This window comes from Phalacrocorax carbo, chromosome 1, assembly GCF_963921805.1.
Source record: "Phalacrocorax carbo chromosome 1, bPhaCar2.1, whole genome shotgun sequence".
Taxonomy (NCBI): domain Eukaryota; kingdom Metazoa; phylum Chordata; class Aves; order Suliformes; family Phalacrocoracidae; genus Phalacrocorax; species Phalacrocorax carbo.
The window spans coordinates 54029102-54048679 of NC_087513.1; the positions used below are offsets into that span (position 1 = coordinate 54029102).

General features: G+C 50.1%; 5 protein-coding genes and 1 long non-coding RNA gene across 6 annotated transcripts; 4 read left to right on the top strand and 2 right to left on the bottom strand.

Annotated features, from left to right (window-relative positions):
* Positions 1 to 356: 356 nt before the first annotated feature.
* Positions 357 to 1283, top strand: LOC135313430 (histone H1). The gene has a single exon (XM_064452239.1). The coding sequence runs from the start codon at positions 408 to 410 to the stop codon at positions 1062 to 1064; it is 657 nt and encodes a 218-aa protein (XP_064308309.1). The 5' UTR covers positions 357 to 407; the 3' UTR covers positions 1065 to 1283.
* Positions 1284 to 1998: 715 nt separating this feature from the next.
* LOC135313483 (histone H2B 1/2/3/4/6) lies at positions 1999 to 2874 on the bottom strand. The gene has a single exon (XM_064452534.1). The coding sequence runs from the start codon at positions 2834 to 2836 to the stop codon at positions 2456 to 2458; it is 381 nt and encodes a 126-aa protein (XP_064308604.1). The 5' UTR covers positions 2837 to 2874; the 3' UTR covers positions 1999 to 2455.
* A 4769-nt stretch (positions 2875 to 7643) lies between these two features.
* Positions 7644 to 8052, top strand: LOC135313496 (histone H4). The gene has a single exon (XM_064452633.1). It carries the CDS (start codon positions 7659 to 7661, stop codon positions 7968 to 7970), a length of 312 nt encoding a protein of 103 aa, XP_064308703.1. The 5' UTR covers positions 7644 to 7658; the 3' UTR covers positions 7971 to 8052.
* Positions 8053 to 8876: 824 nt separating this feature from the next.
* Positions 8877 to 11846, bottom strand: LOC104039809 (histone H3). Its single transcript, XM_064452721.1, is given in 2 exon segments — positions 8877 to 9346; positions 11543 to 11846. Coding segments are annotated over 2 exon segments (741 nt in total). The 5' UTR covers positions 11829 to 11846; the 3' UTR covers positions 8877 to 8891.
* On the top strand, positions 10161 to 10615 carry LOC135313455 (histone H3). Its single transcript, XM_064452398.1, has one exon. The coding sequence runs from the start codon at positions 10185 to 10187 to the stop codon at positions 10593 to 10595; it is 411 nt and encodes a 136-aa protein (XP_064308468.1). The 5' UTR covers positions 10161 to 10184; the 3' UTR covers positions 10596 to 10615.
* On the top strand, positions 11820 to 12787 carry LOC135313509 (uncharacterized). Its single transcript, XR_010373141.1, has 2 exons — positions 11820 to 12418; positions 12497 to 12787. It is a non-coding gene; the product is annotated as an uncharacterized LOC135313509 (long non-coding RNA).
* The last annotated feature ends 6791 nt before the right edge of the window (positions 12788 to 19578 follow it).

Sequence of the window (19578 nt, forward strand, 5' to 3'; positions counted from 1 at the left end):
GATTGCTTTGGGGATTTAGTTGACCACGTCGCGGATTTTATTTAGAAGGAAAAACAAAAGTTTCTGCCTCCCGAGGTCTCTCCAGGTCCAGGACTCGGGGTTTATCGCCTCTTTTTTAACTCACCCTTTGCCTCTTCGAGGGGAAACTTTGCCGAGGGGAACAACAGTCTGTCTTTTCCACGCCGCTGCGAGCCGGGGGGGGGTCGGTGGCAGAAATTCAGATAAAAAGAGGCTTTTTTGACTCCTAAGAAACACAAAATGAGCGGGGAGAAGGGACCTTTCTGCCGTGCAGCGGGGCGGGCGCTGCAACGCACCAATCACCGCCCGGCTCCGCTCTATAAATACGAGGCCGCTGACTTGCTCCAGGCCCAGTGGTTTCCCCCGATCCGTGGACGACGGCTGCCACCATGTCGGAGACCGCGCCTGTTGCCGCTCCCGCTGTCTCTGCTCCCGGGGCGAAAGCTGCCGCCAAGAAGCCGAAGAAGGCGGCGGGCGGCTCCAAAGCCCGCAAGCCGGCGGGCCCCAGCGTCACCGAGCTGATCACCAAGGCCGTGTCCGCCTCCAAGGAGCGCAAGGGGCTCTCCCTCGCCGCCCTCAAGAAGGCGCTGGCCGCCGGCGGCTACGATGTGGAGAAGAACAACAGCCGCATCAAGCTGGGGCTCAAGAGCCTCGTCAGCAAGGGCACCCTGGTGCAGACCAAGGGCACCGGCGCCTCCGGCTCTTTCAAACTGAACAAGAAACCGGGTGAGACCAAGGAGAAGGCAACCAAAAAGAAGCCGGCGACCAAGCCCAAGAAGCCGGCGGCCAAGAAGCCCGCCAGTGCTGCCAAGAAGCCCAAGAAGGCAGCAGCAGTGAAGAAGAGCCCCAAGAAAGCCAAGAAGCCGGCGGCCACCGCGGCCAAGAAAGCTGCCAAGAGCCCCAAGAAAGCGGCCAAGGCAGGCCGCCCCAAGAAAGCAGCGAAGAGCCCGGCCAAGGCAAAAGCTGTAAAGCCCAAAGCAGCCAAGCCCAAGGCAGCCAAGCCCAAAGCAGCCAAGGCAAAGAAGGCGGCGCCCAAAAAGAAGTAAAACGACTGAGAAGAAATTATAGTCTACTCATTTTAAAAAACCCAAAGGCTCTTTTAAGAGCCACCCACTTCCTCTCAAAAAGAGCTGAACCACTGTCATAATCGCAGCAAAATCAAGTCTTTAAAGACGTCTTTGTAGGAATTTATACTGGAAAAAAACCCCGAAGTTGCAGTTTTTAAAATGTGCAGGGTCGGTACAGCCAGCGTGGGACACGGGGGCTTCCTTAAAGAGGAAGTGCTTTTTCCTACGTGCAATGCGGGAGCGCTGCGATAGCAGCAGCGGCGGCGGCGCCTGCCCCGCCCCCCGCCCCCCCCCGTCTCCCCCGACAACGTCCTGGTGAAGCCCCTCCGCCACCGGGCCGCGGGAGTTTAAAAGTCCCGCGCTGGGCCAGGATTGGCTCCGTCCTCCAGGTCCCGCCCCTCTGTTCCGGCCGGCCCCGCCCCGCGGGGCGGTGACACCCCCCATCTCCGCTCCCACCGCTGCCGTCCCCCGGTTGCGTACGGCACCGCCTCGGCCCTCCGCCCCCTTCCCCCGCGCTCCGGGGCCGAGGGTGGGTGCGGTGGGGCGCGGGTCAGGGATGGGGAAGCATCTGCGCCGGCGCCCCACAGTGGTGGGACGGCAAGAGCTCCGGCCCCCGGTACCACCCGCATCACCAGCCGCCTCCAGCTCCACGTCCCCCCTCTTTTTTCCTATTTATTTAAAAAAGGAGAACGAAGTCCTGCGCAAGTTTGGGCAGTGGTGTTTTAGACTGGAAAACCCAATGTGAAGAAAAAAAAATATCTTTCTTTGTTGCCTAATGGAGTACGGGCAGCTCCTTCACTGAAAGAAGGGTGGGGGACGGGGAGAAAGGCAACAGAAGGCAAGGAAAGAAATCAAGCTGCAAACACACCTGTAAGACTTGCTTCAGAAACTGCTTTCAAAGTATTTTAGTCACTGGCAGGACCACAAAGATTGTTTTTATTTTGTAAGTGCACAGCTATGCTTTTTTTGTACCGGACCTATCAAGAGGAATTAAAAACTTGAGGAAACAAAAGTCATCCTACCTTCCCCCGCGGGACTCCCGAGCTCTGAAAACAGAGCTATCACTCAGACGAAAGTTGCTGCTGGTTTTCAACCACGCTTTAGACCAGAGCTGACAGCACGTACTCATTCATAAGCTTTAAATAACCAAGTACAACAGCGTACACTGAGCACAGGCTGGCTAAGCGAGAGCCCACCGTTAATTTTTTAAGTAGCTCCCTAAAAAAGCGAGTACTCAACTTTCTAGTGACATGCAAATGAACAGGCAATTGACATACCTCCTAAGAAACACAGTAACTCAGCCCCTCTACTTGAATATATGGGTGGCTCTTAAAAGAGCCTTTGGGTTAAAACTGACGATCCGAGGCGCTCTACTTGGAGCTGGTGTACTTGGTGACAGCCTTGGTGCCCTCGGAGACGGCGTGCTTGGCCAGCTCGCCGGGCAGCAGGAGCCGCACGGCCGTCTGGATCTCCCGCGAGGTGATGGTGGAGCGCTTGTTGTAGTGCGCCAGGCGAGAGGCCTCGCCGGCGATGCGCTCGAAGATGTCGTTCACGAAGGAGTTCATGATGCCCATGGCCTTGGACGAGATGCCCGTGTCGGGGTGCACCTGCTTCAGCACCTTGTACACGTAGATCGAGTAGCTCTCCTTGCGGCTCTTCTTGCGCTTCTTGTCGCCCTTCTTCTGCGTCTTGGTCACCGCCTTCTTGGAGCCCTTCTTGGGCGCGGGGGCGGACTTGGCCGGCTCAGGCATGGCGAGACCTACCGGGCTGCTGCACCGCACCGGAGTACCCGGTGAGCCTGTCACTCCCCTATTTATAGGGGCCTTATGCAAATCCCCGGCCTCAGCCACCCGCTTTTCTATTGGATAGACGTTCCAGTGACGTCATCCTCCGCACGAACGGCGCTGTAATTGGTCCTTTTTAAATTCCACGCCACTATTGGTTGATAGTTTGAATATCATCAGCCAATCACAGTACGCTGTTTCAATCGCACCGTTCCGTAGCGAAGCTCGGCCTCCGCGCTCTGGCCTCTACCCTACGCCGGGGTCACCCCCGAGCACCCGGCCTCGCCTGCCTGCTGCAGCCGCTGCTCGGCCGGATTTGTACGGGCAAAGACTGGTTATGGGCAATTTCTCCAGGGCAAAAAAAAGAAAAAGAGAAAACTGCAAGAGTTTTTGCTACTCTTTTTTTTTTTTCCTTCAAAAACGTATACCTGCACGCTTCATGTAATAACCTGCATTTGTAACATCCACAAGTTACATGTAGAAGGGAAAAAAATATAGCCAGAAAAGACAGAGGCGCTCTGGAGTACTAAGCTTTGATAATCGTGTTTAAAATTAGTTCTGTGGCCCCCAGAATGTGCCTTGTTTTTCAGGATTTTAAACGAGATGGAAGTTCTGATTTAATGTGTAAGTTGAAAGAATGTGGACTTCTTTTGGGATGTAATGAATGTTGGATGAATATGTTTAAGTCAAAGTAAGATATTCCTTGTAAAAAATGAATCCTGCATTTTAAATTGAATTTGGAATTTATTGTGAGTCAGAAATTCAGCCTGTTTTCTTGTAGACTTAATCGTTCAACAAGAAAATACAATTGTTTAAACAGTTTAATATGATTTAAAGGTATTAAGAATTCTGATGTAGCTTTGTTAGATTTTTAAAAATATATATAGAGAAAGTGTTCCTTAATATATTATTAACCTGTATGTTTAGAAAAGGGATAATAATAACTTTTTTTAAATTAAAATTCTCTGTGGTCACATTATAAATTGCAATTTCATTGGTAAATGACAGTGCTATGATCCACTTTTAAATGGATCAAGTTAACTTGTAGTTCAATGACACTAGGAACCTATCTGACACAGGTAAATGTCACTTAAGGTGGCTGAGGCTGCTAAAATCACAACAAAGCTAATGTTCAAGGAGATTTGAACAGTATTTGATAGTGAGAGAGATCCTAGGGAGTAAGGCTTGCTTGCAAGTCCTTCTGCTGTGCCTAACACCAAAACTGGGGGCACAAAAGCAGCCACCATGTGGAGGAGAGCAACTTTATGCTGCCTTTGTGATGCTGCAGCTCTCTGGTTTAATGTCTGCCCAACCCCAGCCTTGCTCCCTCTCAGCAGGAACAGGGATGGGATGGATGCTCATCCACCTCCACTTGCTCTGCTTCCGCCAAGGCTGCCTTCAGCAGCTCTGTCACCTTGGAGAAAATCTGGTAAGGCAGGAGGGAGCTGTATCTGCCTTTTCAAGAGAAGAAAAGTAGTTCCCTCTCTTTCAGCAAAGCAAGAAGAGAAGCCAGAGTGGCCTGTCTCTAAACATTTAACTCCTCAGATATTCTGTGACCCTGATGACTTTCTTTTGGCAGAAACATTACCTGGAAAAGCAGTTCACTGAGAACACCTCGGCCTGGTAACAGGAGTTCTTCTGAACATCTGCAAAGGCCCATGAGTTGACATACCACTCCGGGACAATGTAGTGTGGGATCTCCAGTTTTGTCTCCATAACAGCAGACGAAGGCAGTTGCTCTTGATAGACTGCTCTGAAAGACAAAATGTAGACTAACTCAAAACAATCTCAGCAATGTAAAGTGCATGGGTCCAGAAAGCACAGGTATTAAAACCAAAAGAACCACTTCCCCCAAAAATCCATCCAGTGTCTGCAAACACCCCTCTCCCCATGTTAATTCTTTAAGTGGGTTGATCAGTTCCAACAAAAATGACAGTTGATCCAGGTGTCAGACAGCTGCCATTCTAACAAGTTTTGTAAAGATCAGCTACAGAGTAGGAGATCCATGTTAGAGACTCCATTGAGGAAAGGTGGCTACTGTGAACTGAACAACTACTGCTTGGTTTTAGCCTTGCAGGTAAAAAAAATCTGTTAAAACAAACAAACAAAACCCCCAAATCCCAAAAAACAACAGCTGAACAATAACTCAAGGCCAGTTGTTCCTGGTATAGCATGGCTGTGCGTGCTGCCCCTTCACAAGGAGGTATATATGGAGTGCTGAAGGCAAAATAACTGGGGGGAGTAGGGAGAGGGTTAGAAGATATTTGTAAGGGCAGCTCCAGTTCTTGGAAAGAAGTGATTATAGAAACCTTATCAATGATGGCAGAAGAGCTCAGTTTATTGCACTGTTTAGACAGGATATGTGGAAAAGGAATCTAGGCATTCCTGTTTCTCTCGACAGTCTAAAAAAACCCATGTTCACTAAAGGAAAAAGATGAGAACTTGTTGACCTCCAGTCACTCACCATCCATCCCACTTCAGTAACAATGGAGTTTCCAGTGACTGACCAAGGTTTTTTTTCCAAAACAAATAATCCTTCAGATTCAGGAAACCTAAGTCTGATAGGAGGGAACAGAGAGAAGTCTTCAAGAACAGCTCCAGAACACCTCAAGGATGTCAGACTTTGAGTCACTAGCCTCCTCTTACCAAACAGTATGAATTGTGAGAGTCTCTCTTTCTCTCTGGGTTGGTGTATTTTCTCCCAGTGAACACAATGTGCTACAGGCTGTTGGCTTTCTCCTGTTCAGGTAAGTGATCCAGATGGAAGTTTCTAGGAGGTAATAGGAAGACACAAAGGTGAATCTGCTGTTAGTGTTTTGCTACTACAGCTGCTGGGTGAGCTCTGCATAGATATTTCTGGAAAGTGCTCTTTGTTATTCTGAAATCTCAAGTCAGAAATATAATCCTTTTCTGTCTATGCTTATTGCCTAAATGGGCTTTGAGAAAAAACTTAATTTTTAACTAGTATCTTGGCTCTAATTCTCCCACTTTCTGCAACCTCTTCAACCAGAAATGCTGGAAGAAGACTCGTCTGATGAGGAAGTCAGACAACCATGTATTATCTTGGGCATAACAGACTAGACCTTGGCAATGCCAAAAGCTCCTGAAAAAGAAACAGAAAACACTAACCGAAGCAAAGAAGCAGAGGCAAAAAGACTATTAAGAATAGTAAGATAAGTGTTGGAGATTTAGATTGTTTTCTGAACATAATTTAATTTTAGTCTGGTGTATTCCACTGTGGTAATACAGAGAGAAGAACCAGGGAGAAGTCCCATGAAAAGTTTCAGAACAACTAAATCTTCAGCAGAAGGCACTTGGTGCATAGCATTAGGGGTTATTACAAATATATTGAGACGCAGCTCTCTAGTGGTTGTGATTATTTTAGAAAATTTCTAAAGTGCATAATGTACCTTAGAATCACCCTTGAGAAGCCTGGTTTTAAGGTTATGGGTAGCTACTGTACATCCTTAAGATTTCAAGACTGAAATATTAAACATAATTGTAGTATGTGCTGCATACCTTGCCAGCTACAGCTACAAGTTTTCAAGCTTTGTATATTGTTGTCACTAGTATCTGAGCACCTTATAACTACTTGGAGAAGCAGTAAATATATGGGTCTTATTTCTACAGCATAAAATATCTGTACTGAAATAGCCACAAGATGAAAGTAAAGGATGAAGGGGGTGGAGAGGAAATGCCATGCATTTTCTGATATAGGTGACTTTTGGAAGCTTGAAATCTCTAAAAACACGATGAGTGAACTCATTAAAATTCTATCCTTTTTGCTCTAGGTGCAGATGAAGAACTACAATTTATAAAAATATTATATTTTGTGTCCAAAAATTAAACTATGTGAAGAAGCAAACAGCAAAAGGAATATTTTGAGGTATTATGGATCGAAAAAGAGTTAAGCCCATGAAAAATAAAGAAAACACATGGCAAAAGTTTAAAAGTACCTAAAGCAATATAGATTTTTTTCATCGGTATATTAACACGATAAACAAATCAGTCCCTTCACCAGCACCGCAGCCCCATTAAAACAAAAAAGACGCGCGATCATGCCGTGAGAGACCAGGGACATGTAACTGACTTAACGCCGTACACAAAAAGGAGCGTACCGTAGCCACAGGACGAAAAGGGAAAAAAAAGATATTAATAACGATATTAAGCAGCCGTTATAAAGCAGTGGACTGACTCGAGCACAGAGACTGCCAGCCTCGCCCGGGTCCCCCCCAGACCCGTCCCGGCCCTTTGTTGGAGCGCAGCGAAATGGCGGCGGGGCGGGGCGGGGCGGGGCGGGGCGGCCCCGCGCGGGCGGGGGGGCGGGAGGGCGGGAAGCGGCGCTCCCGGCCCCGCCGCCCCATTGGCTGGATTTTGCTGCAGACCCGCGGCCGCGCGGGGCCCGGCTCCCCCCCCCGGCACCGAGCGCCGCAGCGGCGGGAAACGGGACACCGGGCCGTGCGCGCCGGGAAGGACGGTCTGGGGGCAGGCGTCGGTGTGTGCGCGCGTGCGCGTGCGCCCCGGCCGCCCGGGGATCTGCTCCCGCGGCGCCCAGCCCGAGCCGGCGGCGGGGCCGGCGGTCTGCCGGGGCCGCGCCCGTGCTCCCGCCCCGGCCGCCCGTCAGGGGCGATACCGCGGACGTCCCTGCCCGCAGGGGGACGGGCAGGGGAAGAGCCCGCCCTTGCCCTGCCCCCGCCGCAGTCCTCAATCAGGTCGGACCGCCGGCAATATAGGGAGGCGCTGGCGGCCGTTCCCGCCACAGACTGCTTGGGTGGAGCGAGTTGCGGTCATGTCTGGCAGAGGCAAGGGCGGGAAGGGGCTCGGCAAGGGGGGCGCCAAGCGGCACCGCAAGGTGCTGCGCGACAACATCCAGGGCATCACCAAGCCGGCCATCCGCCGCCTGGCTCGGCGCGGCGGCGTGAAGCGCATCTCGGGGCTCATCTACGAGGAGACGCGCGGCGTGCTGAAGGTCTTCCTGGAGAACGTGATCCGCGACGCCGTCACCTACACGGAGCACGCCAAGAGGAAGACGGTCACGGCCATGGACGTGGTCTACGCCCTCAAGCGCCAGGGACGCACCCTCTACGGCTTCGGCGGCTAAACTCGATTCCTGGGATAGCTCACGCTTTTAGAACACAAAGGCTCTTTTCAGAGCCACCCACAAATATCGGCAGAGGAGCTTTTATCGCTGTTTACCACTATGCCTTGCCTTAGAGTTGTGGTAGAACTGGGTGAGAGCCGTGGGGTGCGGGGGTCGGGCTCTCGCTGCCTCCGCCCGTAGCTCCCGCCGTGATTTTGCCAACCCTCACGGCCTGAAGCAACCAACAGGCGGGTTTGAAACGGGTGAGACGGAGAACGTGTCTCAATCGCTCTCCCTAGGAAGAATACCGGGGGATCGGGCGTAGCTCTCGGGGCCCTCTGGGCTTGAGCGAAATACGTTTCGGTTCCAGCACACTCGTCCGTTCTTCCTCCTCGCCCATCCTAGTTTCCCCCGCTTTCCCCGGTCACTGGCGGGCGAGAAAACCCCAACGACGGGGCCGAGGGCGACCGCGACAGCCGCTGCCCGGCCACACGGCTCAGAGCAGCCACCTCAAACGGGAAGCTCACGAAATGGCGGCGCGCTCCTCTCGGCCCGTCGGGGGGCGGGACGAAGCGGGAAAGCGTGGGGAGGGGAAACAGCCAAGAGCACCACCCGTAGCGCCCCAGGGACCGCGGCGAAAGAGGCTGCGAGCCCCGGGCCAAAGCGCCCTCCCTTACTCCCATCCTGCTGCTGCAAGGCAGCCGGTTCTCTCAAGCGCCGCTGTCGACCCCCTTTCTCTCCTGCTCCTCCCACCCTGCGCCGGTGCCTTCAGGCGGGGAACCCCACGAACCTCCCCCGCCCGTCACCGCATCAGCCGCTGCCCCCAACTACCCGGCACCGGCTCCCCGCGCCCGCTCCAAAGCAGAGACGACAGCTCTCTCCGGTGGCCACATGGTGGCTCTTAAAAGAGCCTTTGGGTTTGGCGGTGGCGGGGGGTGAGCCTCAGGCGCGCTCGCCGCGGATGCGCCGGGCCAGCTGGATGTCCTTGGGCATGATGGTGACGCGCTTGGCGTGGATGGCGCAGAGGTTGGTGTCCTCGAAGAGCCCGACCAGGTAGGCCTCGCTCGCCTCCTGCAGCGCCATGACGGCCGAGCTCTGGAAGCGCAGGTCGGTCTTGAAGTCCTGCGCGATCTCGCGCACCAGCCGCTGGAAGGGCAGCTTGCGGATGAGCAGCTCCGTCGACTTCTGGTAGCGCCGGATCTCGCGCAGCGCCACCGTGCCGGGCCGGTACCGGTGCGGCTTCTTCACGCCGCCCGTGGCCGGCGCGCTCTTGCGGGCCGCCTTGGTGGCCAGCTGCTTGCGGGGCGCCTTCCCGCCCGTCGACTTACGCGCCGTCTGCTTCGTGCGCGCCATAGCAACCCGCTGCTTCTACAAGAATAAACCGATCACCCTTGCGACTGTTATTTATAGTATGTGGCGGTCCCGCCTTCCCCGCTCTGATTAGTCGAGAAAGCGGAGACTTTAATTGGGTAATTCGAACGCCCCACACGTCCCGCTGTAGCTGAGGCGCCTGGGCCCGATCCCGCCCCAAAGAGATTGAGTCGTCCCTTTGCTTTTCAGAGGATGCCGACTGGCTCTTGAAGTTTTATTGTTCTTGTATTTACATCTCCTGCTTTTATTTCTGAGTAGTTTGAAACTCGATTTGTACTTTCTGGGTACGATATTTTAATATATCATGCGGTAACGTATAAGAATTTAGATGCAAGAAATCGCAGTGCTATGAGAGTTTTAGTTCTAGTTTGCAAATAAAGAAGTAGTTTCCCGGGGAAACAGTTCCTTCAGTAATTAAGAACGAGAAAATATAATGAACCTGCATTGTATATACTTTGATTTTGCTAAAAAAAGCTGAAATAATAATAAAAAATATCTTTTTCATAAACCTCGGGAATATATTTATGTTTACACGTCATTTTTAGCAGAGTAATTTTGCGGATTGTATGAGAAGTGTAAATCTCAGGAAGGGCACAATTAATAAAGACAGATCGTTAAAAATAAGAAAAACCGTTTGTGAAACAATGGAAGGCGAAAAGATCAAGCCTGAGAATTAAATAATGAAGAGCAGAGACCAGCATAGAGGGAGTTAACGCGGGATTTTCAAATTGGCCCAATGAGATCGGCCCTTTCCAGTAGCCAATGAAGAAGCAGCGCTCGGCTATAAGAAGGTGGTCGGGCCGGGCTCTCTCTACAGGTTGTTATTGCGGTCCTGCTTCTTTGTAGCAGAGAGGACGTGTATCGATGGCGCGCACGAAGCAGACGGCGCGTAAGTCGACGGGCGGGAAGGCGCCCCGCAAGCAGCTGGCCACCAAGGCGGCCCGCAAGAGCGCGCCGGCCACGGGCGGCGTGAAGAAGCCGCACCGGTACCGGCCCGGCACGGTGGCGCTGCGCGAGATCCGGCGCTACCAGAAGTCGACGGAGCTGCTCATCCGCAAGCTGCCCTTCCAGCGGCTGGTGCGCGAGATCGCGCAGGACTTCAAGACCGACCTGCGCTTCCAGAGCTCGGCCGTCATGGCGCTGCAGGAGGCGAGCGAGGCCTACCTGGTCGGGCTCTTCGAGGACACCAACCTCTGCGCCATCCACGCCAAGCGCGTCACCATCATGCCCAAGGACATCCAGCTGGCCCGGCGCATCCGCGGCGAGCGCGCCTGAGGCTCACCCCCCGCCACCGCCAAACCCAAAGGCTCTTTTAAGAGCCACCATGTGGCCACCGGAGAGAGCTGTCGTCTCTGCTTTGGAGCGGGCGCGGGGAGCCGGTGCCGGGTAGTTGGGGGCAGCGGCTGATGCGGTGACGGGCGGGGGAGGTTCGTGGGGTTCCCCGCCTGAAGGCACCGGCGCAGGGTGGGAGGAGCAGGAGAGAAAGGGGGTCGACAGCGGCGCTTGAGAGAACCGGCTGCCTTGCAGCAGCAGGATGGGAGTAAGGGAGGGCGCTTTGGCCCGGGGCTCGCAGCCTCTTTCGCCGCGGTCCCTGGGGCGCTACGGGTGGTGCTCTTGGCTGTTTCCCCTCCCCACGCTTTCCCGCTTCGTCCCGCCCCCCGACGGGCCGAGAGGAGCGCGCCGCCATTTCGTGAGCTTCCCGTTTGAGGTGGCTGCTCTGAGCCGTGTGGCCGGGCAGCGGCTGTCGCGGTCGCCCTCGGCCCCGTCGTTGGGGTTTTCTCGCCCGCCAGTGACCGGGGAAAGCGGGGGAAACTAGGATGGGCGAGGAGGAAGAACGGACGAGTGTGCTGGAACCGAAACGTATTTCGCTCAAGCCCAGAGGGCCCCGAGAGCTACGCCCGATCCCCCGGTATTCTTCCTAGGGAGAGCGATTGAGACACGTTCTCCGTCTCACCCGTTTCAAACCCGCCTGTTGGTTGCTTCAGGCCGTGAGGGTTGGCAAAATCACGGCGGGAGCTACGGGCGGAGGCAGCGAGAGCCCGACCCCCGCACCCCACGGCTCTCACCCAGTTCTACCACAACTCTAAGGCAAGGCATAGTGGTAAACAGCGATAAAAGCTCCTCTGCCGATATTTGTGGGTGGCTCTGAAAAGAGCCTTTGTGTTCTAAAAGCGTGAGCTATCCCAGGAATCGAGTTTAGCCGCCGAAGCCGTAGAGGGTGCGTCCCTGGCGCTTGAGGGCGTAGACCACGTCCATGGCCGTGACCGTCTTCCTCTTGGCGTGCTCCGTGTAGGTGACGGCGTCGCGGATCACGTTCTCCAGGAAGACCTTCAGCACGCCGCGCGTCTCCTCGTAGATGAGCCCCGAGATGCGCTTCACGCCGCCGCGCCGAGCCAGGCGGCGGATGGCCGGCTTGGTGATGCCCTGGATGTTGTCGCGCAGCACCTTGCGGTGCCGCTTGGCGCCCCCCTTGCCGAGCCCCTTCCCGCCCTTGCCTCTGCCAGACATGACCGCAACTCGCTCCACCCAAGCAGTCTGTGGCGGGAACGGCCGCCAGCGCCTCCCTATATTGCCGGCGGTCCGACCTGATTGAGGACTGCGGCGGGGGCAGGGCAAGGGCGGGCTCTTCCCCTGCCCGTCCCCCTGCGGGCAGGGACGTCCGCGGTATCGCCCCTGACGGGCGGCCGGGGCGGGAGCACGGGCGCGGCCCCGGCAGACCGCCGGCCCCGCCGCCGGCTCGGGCTGGGCGCCGCGGGAGCAGATCCCCGGGCGGCCGGGGCGCACGCGCACGCGCGCACACACCGACGCCTGCCCCCAGACCGTCCTTCCCGGCGCGCACGGCCCGGTGTCCCGTTTCCCGCCGCTGCGGCGCTCGGTGCCGGGGGGGGGAGCCGGGCCCCGCGCGGCCGCGGGTCTGCAGCAAAATCCAGCCAATGGGGCGGCGGGGCCGGGAGCGCCGCTTCCCGCCCTCCCGCCCCCCCGCCCGCGCGGGGCCGCCCCGCCCCGCCCCGCCCCGCCCCGCCGCCATTTCGCTGCGCTCCAACAAAGGGCCGGGACGGGTCTGGGGGGGACCCGCAGGCCGCGGTTGCGGGGTTCTGGTGAGTTGTTTGGGTTTTTTTAACGTGGGGTAAGTCACTCTGGCGGACTGTTCCCCATAGTACAGTCCTTGCTTTTAGGAATAACTTGGGGGTTTTGAACGGTTCCGGGCTGCTGGGTGGCAGCTCCTTCATTTTTGGAGAAGCTGTTGGATTTTGCCCCTGGTCTGTCGCCCCACGATTCTACCCTGCGGGAGCTTCTGCGGTGACTCCTGGAGGCAGCACCGGTTTATAAACCCCTCAGACCCCGCGAGCGTACACAGACTGTTTTATGTTCGTTGTCTGAGTTCGTTTTTTAATTTACTTTGGGTATATATATGAGGGTATTTTAACTTTGTTCTGGAAGGCTCAACAAATAAATATTTTTCCAAATATTCGCTGTTTACTGTCTTTTCAGGAGTTTTCCACTGTTTAATTGTATCTGCGTGCAATACACAGGTTTTATTTTTCGTGTTCCGTTCAGATATTTGTCATTTTCTTTGAACCTCTTCGTCTTTTCCATGTTTCCTAATGGGTCCCCGTTACCATAACGTTTCCTGATCGTTAAAAATCTTTGCTTCGTAATTACACAGCCCTTTCCCTTTCAGCTCGTATTCTTTTTTTTTGTTGTTGTTGCTTGTCCTTTATCGTCCCTGTTCTTGGAAGAATTTTTTTTTTTTCTGGGTGTGTGTGTTTTGGTTTGTTTGTTTTTTTTTTCTTTCTCTTTGTAGCCTTCTAGTATGTATTTTATTTAATTCAGCATATGTTTGGCCACCATTCTGAAAAGTATTGTTATATGTAGATATTCAGCTTTGTGGTGTTTATATATGGCTTTATTAATATCATCTGATTTAGTTCTACAGAAATAGCAAAGAAATGTTTATCTTTGCATATCAACCTTATTGCTGATGTTGGCACAGATGAAGCTTCTCAGTTTATATTAGAATCGCTGTGTCTTTGCACACTATCAGTTCACTTACTGTTTGTTAAAAAATTTAAAATGCAGGCTTTTTTCCTCCCCCATTTCTGTGTTACAGCATGAATAGACTACAATAGAGAGCTCAGTAAATCTTCTGCAAAATTATAAAGTGTATTCTTCACTGCCTATTCTCTTAGTATTTAATAGCATACACCTTTTCTGTGGCAGTGACTAGTGTGGTTTTCCCTCTATTTGTCTAAATTCAAAGGATCTCTTTTGTTCTTTTCAGGAGTAGTGAAAGAACTACTTTTCCCTTCTCATCTGGCACATTTGTTTTTAATAATGTAATTTTCTGCACATCTTTTCTATGGCTTTGCTTTTATTTCACCTAATGACTGCAAATTGTGTAGGTGTTAAGTTAATATTCTTGTATATTTTCCACTTAAACAATTTAATTCTATTTATGTGGTTCAGTGAGAAGAGGTATTCTGCCTTGCAAGCTGCCCTGTTCACCTCCCATGCCTAGTGTTGGTTGGCACTTTGTCAAAAATTTGCAATCTCTTTTAGCATCCTTTTGCTTCTTTTTTGTTCACTGGATCTCTGTTTTGTGGTATTTATTGCTGTATTACAGTGTGTTTGGGTTATTTGAGGAAATGTTATTCTATATGTGATGGTTGGTGAAGTCAAATTATGGTTACCCAATTTTATTTTTTCCACACCAAATAACAGTTTAATTTTCTTGTTTATATTTTAGCATAATGTGTGTGTGTGGTATCTTTCTGAACTTTTCACTGGCAGCTGTAGGCATAAAATAACAGTGTATGTATTATAGACGTGTTGGGGCACTCCTGAAAATAGACAAAACTAAACCAAAAGGAAGGCATACAGCCTGTTTACAGGGGCTCAAACCTTTCGATGTTCTGGAAAAGAAGGAACGAGCTCTGAGCAATCTGCATTTGCTGAATACTGGAGTAACATTTAATTTCCTAATATGACATCTTGGTCTCCTGTTTTATAGCCGGTGTTCATCCACATTGATTTTATAACTGAGAACCAACAAGTGAGTATGTGAACTACCCGTTTATATATATATATATGTATTTTTTTCCACAATTCAGCTTTTTCCATTAATCAAGACAGTATAGGAAGGGTGAGGAGTTCTGTTTTCCTCTTCCTGATCAGGCACCAAAGTTGGAAGAGCCTTGAGTTGTCTCCCATGATGTGTGAAGGCAGCCAGGGGACACTGGACTGAAGGAGCAGGTTAGGTAAGGGCAGGAAGGAGTGAGGAAGAGACCCTGCTCCTCTTCCCACCTAGGTATGTCACAGCAGATCGTAGAGCTCCTCTTCCCGTCGTCATCAGCTTTCAGTCAGCCATTCCTGCTAATGCTCCTGACCTTACAAAAAGACAACCATTCCCTTGAGGAGGCCGTTGAATAACGTGAATTTCAAAATTTGTTTTCAGTGACGTACTTTTCTTTGGGGTTTTGAGGAAAACTGTTTAGTTATCTTATCTGAAGGAGCTGATCTCTCAGATCTGCCAGCACATGTATTTTCAGTTCATTAGGGGAATTAATATCAACCTACAAAGTCTCGGTGGTGTGTTTAAATCAACCAAAAGTGTTCTGATAGAAATGTAACAATTTGGAGATACAGATTTGCTTCACCTCCTAAAGCGGCTGCTTGTAATAAATGTGCCATTTTACTTGTGTGAGAAATTTGTGAGGGAAAGGAATAAAACTGCATTACATTTTCAGGAAAATAAGTGTTCTCAGAGCATAATCACAGGAAATGTAGAAGTCCAGGTAAACATGGAGATGTATTTTTGCCTACAGTAACAATCAACATGATGAAAATATTACAGAAGTTGTCTAATTCAATGAAAATAAAGAAATTGTTGTTGTAAGTTGCATCACAATTTGTTAACTGAAGCACAAGCAAAATTAATGCTCTGTGCATCGTACTCATATGGAGACTCCAAGCTGTCAATCTCTGCCCAGACCATCAACTTACACCTCTGCACAGGTCATCTGCAAGGAAACTGAAGACAGGCCCATCAGCATGGCTGGTAGTTATCCCCTCAATGCAAAAAGAAATCCCATGTTTTGCACATGGCAGCTCAATATGCCCTGATATTACTGCCAGGCTGCCTGAGTTTTGGTCAGCTCAACCCTAGTTTCCATTCTCATTCACCTGGACTAACTTGATGGACCTGGCACCTGCACTGGCTGCTCCCCATGGCTCTGTCTGCCCCAGGGCACAGCAGATTTTCTTCTGGAGTGTGCATTTGCCCCTGGGTTCTACTTGCAACGGTGTGCTCTAGGACACCGGTGGTGGATTCAAAGTCACTTTCCTTCAGATGGAAGCTGGAAATCCTTGTGCAGCGTGGATCATGGCAGCTCCTACCCCAGGAACAGTGGGGTCTGTCTCTGACAGAGCTTTATAAACCTCACTAAAGTAATGTATATATTTATTAACATGATGCTTAAAAGTGCTACCTTTTCATGCATTGGTGTGTTTATGCAGTTACCCCCAGTTGCTCATGCTGGTTATCCCCAAATTCAGAGAGATGGATGAGGGATCACTGGGACTGAAAGCAAAAAAACCAAACAAACCCCAAAACCCACATAGTAAATTACAAGGTAAAGAGCTATTTAATTACTAGACTTTGAAAAATAGGAAATAAATATTGATCTTATTAGCATTATCTTGATAATGATTATTCAATCTGCTACTGTTCTGTATGATTCTGTCCTTTCACACCTCCAGAGTGTGCTATGTGCATGCATACACAAACACATGCAAGCATCCAATAGGAAATTTTCTGTTGGACTCCCTGCACCTAAAAAAGCATTAGAGGTGCTCTGATGCGGCTGCAAGGTCCTTCAGCAGTTAGCAGTCTGTACATACGGAGCCAGTGCTCAGGACTAGCAGCTAATGGGAAATTGCTGTTTCTAGAGACATGTGGACTTGGACTTCCAGATCATAGTGGGTGATAAACTAAATCTCTATTCGCCTGACCTGCAACAGTGGTCTTGCCATGACCTTTACAGCATACACATCTTGGGCTCTCCAAGTTTAGGCATTTTGGATGTCATTAAATGAAAATAAATGTCAACTTTCTCATTTATTCCCTCCCCCCCCATAGTTTTCAACTTCACTGCCAGTCTTCCTGCCCCTGATCCCTGACACAGTCTTCAGAACTGTCTCACTACCATCTTCCACCCTCACTGTCCCCTCCAGGTTGATCTTAATGAAAAAATCCTCCCACTACAGAAAACAACAAATCATTAACTAAATAAATAGGTTCTTCAATAGTCAGAAGTGAAAATAATTTGTATGTATGTCAAGAATCACCAGAAGATGAACAGAGAGCAAAACAGAGGATATTGTATCTTTGTACCATTTTAACGTTGTGTGAAATAGTTGCATCTGGAGTACTGTACACATTTCAGGCCTATAATAAAAAAAAAAAAAAAAAGATGTAGTTGAACTGGAAAAGAAAGTTCTGAGAAAAGTGATAGAGATGATTAAAGGTCTAAAATGCCTTCCCTACTAAGGATACTAGGACACTTTCAGAACAGAGACAACTACTGGCTGAAGAAGCTCTTACTTATCTTCTTTACTGTCAATAAAGTCAGTGTCTAAATCTATCAAATTTAGTGTGGTCCAATCTAACTACAGAGTTAGTTACCAACCAAAATGTTACTGAGGCCAGAAGAACTGCCTAAATATTGTAGGTGGTTTCCTTAAGAATGGACTCCTTATCTCTATGGGCTTTTTCAGGATTATAGAGAAGAGCAGATGATGAGTGTAAAGGTGAGGACAGAGCCATCTGTCTCCTGTAGAAATGGATTCTGGAGAACACAGCTGCTTGCGTAATTGTGAGCACTTCCTAACCCTGGTGTTAAATAGTTCTCATCTCTTCTCAGACTTCTGCGCTGATCCTGGTCCTGGCAGCTGCCATTCAATTACATGCACTTGTTAAGGATCAGTTTTGTTTTTCTCATAAGGTCAAAAAATCTCCAGCAAACAATCCCACAAAACAAACAAGCAAAAAACTCCCCCCCCCCCCCAGCTCCTAGTCACTTAAGTGTTTTTTGTTTGTTTGTTTTCCCCAGGGATTCCAAGTTACTCAGTGTCCTGGTTTGTATAGATATTTCCATGATTCTCTCACTAACTACTGGTCAGTTCTGAAGACTGAGTCGGGCAGAGGAAGTTCCACGGCAAGAAGCAGCTGCAGCAGCTGTAGGAAGGGGGAAGGACTTGGTTTCTATTTGAAATCCCTCCCCACATATCGAGACCAATATTGTTCATACGCAGAGTGCAGAGGCTTGAAATAATCGACAACTTAAAGTGTTACATAGAAATGTTATCTGCAGAGAAGGGTTTGTCTACATCAGCCTAGTTAGAATTGTAACGTTGTTTCTGCACCATGCAGTCATGCGTCAAATTTTCTAGGACAGAGCGAATGAGGAGGGAAATGCTCTAATGAATGATCACAGGCTCCTTACAGTAGTTTTTATCAATCAAGGATGGCTGTTGCTCTCAGCAGTCAAGTTAGCAGAATCAAAACACCATTTTCTAACAGAGCAAGCTGGAGACCCGGCTGCCTCTTGGGGTTGGGATTTTTTTTGTTTCTTTATTATTTCATTTGGGAGTTTTTGTGTGGTTCCCCCCCCCCCCCCCCCCCCCCCGGGCAGCAGCCACAGTATAAATAAAGCACATTTAAATAAAAAACAACAGTCGATGCAACAAACACTGGAGGTATTCAAAACGCAGGCTGCTTTTACCAGCAGCCGGGGCGGGAGCTCACCGCCTCACCCCGGTGCCATTCGGCAGATTCACCCTCCTCGCCGGCGGGTGAACGAAATGGGACCGACTCGGGGGGGGGGGGGGGGGGCGGGGGGCAGCAGAGACGGTTACCGGGGGGAGAAAGAGGGAGGGAGGGCAAGGGGCGGTAGGAGGAGGAGGGAAGGCGAGGAGCAGGAGGAGGGAAGGGGGGAAGGAAGCGCCTCGGCGGGCGGGATTGGTCAGAAATTGCTGCAGCGGGGGCGCAGCGGCGCCGGGGCCGCCCCGGGCTGCGCCTCCCCGCCGCGCTCCGGCACAACCTCGGCTGCTTCGCGATGCTGGGGGAACCCCCCCACCCCCCGCCCCCCCGTTACTCAGCTGTGCCACGGTAATATCAGGGAGAATCTGTGAATATGCCAAGAGAAAGACGTTCAATAAATTACTTCTTGTTTATGGCAATCTGCTATTTTGTTCATATTATATACACTCAGAGCATTTATTGCTACCCTCGAATGCAGGTTTCTGCTGCGTTTCTCCAGCTATAATGCAATTAGCTTTCAGCCTTCAGTCCTGTCGTTCAAATTTCCTGAATGACAGCACCAATGCCTCTGAAATTTTGTGAATGGAGACATAGGAGTTTCTTTCATGTTTATCAATGTCTAAATTGATCCTGTACTGTCTATCTGAGAAAAATAAACAATAACACCAATAACCTTTTTTTTTAACCCCATTTGGTGTCTAAGCAGGCCTGTTTTCAAGGGAATATGAAAAGTAAAGTACTTGTGATACTATTCAAAAGTTTTCTATACATTACACCAGATTTGCAAGATATTCGTACTGGATCATATTGTGGTTTGCTATGCATGGTTGCAGAAAGATACTAAAGGAACTAAATGTTTGAGTAAAAAGGTTTGAGGGTAGTTTATTAGAAGACCTGCAAATATTTAACCTTTGTGTACATTGTGACACAGAAATATTGAAACAGGTTTTACAAAGACCAGCCCACAGCTGGAGATACCTTCAATAGCAGGCAAATAATTCCATTTACTTTTGTAGGCAAATGCTCTAATGTGCCTGCATTTTATTTTGTAAATGCAGTAACCTAAAGCAATTTCTCCTCCTGGAAAGGTAGGGGAATAATAATAATTAAAAAAAAAAAAATCAAACCTTCTTCTAAGAGTGGAAGACTGCTTAGTACCAAGGGAGTTTGGACAAGGACTTTATGTTGTCCACAATCAAGTCATTATATAGCAATCAAGCATAACATTTTTCAAGAAAAAGATGAATAAGGCTTTTTGAAGGGGGAAAAAAAAAATCTAAGGAGTTTACCCATACTCTATTGTCGTCAGGATAAAGTTAATGAAATGTGAATATTCTTATTACTCTACTCTCTTCTACTTGCTTGTCTGCATACCTTGGAAAGTTTCTGCACAGGGCATGGCCTTTGGTTTTGTTGTTAGGGTGGTGGGTTTTTTCT

Bases quoted from the DNA above. Each gene is read 5' to 3' on its own strand.
- LOC135313430 (XM_064452239.1), top strand. From the start codon at position 408: ATGTCGGAGACCGCGCCTGTTGCCGCTCCCGCTGTCTCTGCTCCCGGG.
- LOC135313483 (XM_064452534.1), bottom strand. From the start codon at position 2,836: ATGCCTGAGCCGGCCAAGTCCGCCCCCGCGCCCAAGAAGGGCTCCAAG.
- LOC135313496 (XM_064452633.1), top strand. From the start codon at position 7,659: ATGTCTGGCAGAGGCAAGGGCGGGAAGGGGCTCGGCAAGGGGGGCGCC.
- LOC135313455 (XM_064452398.1), top strand. From the start codon at position 10,185: ATGGCGCGCACGAAGCAGACGGCGCGTAAGTCGACGGGCGGGAAGGCG.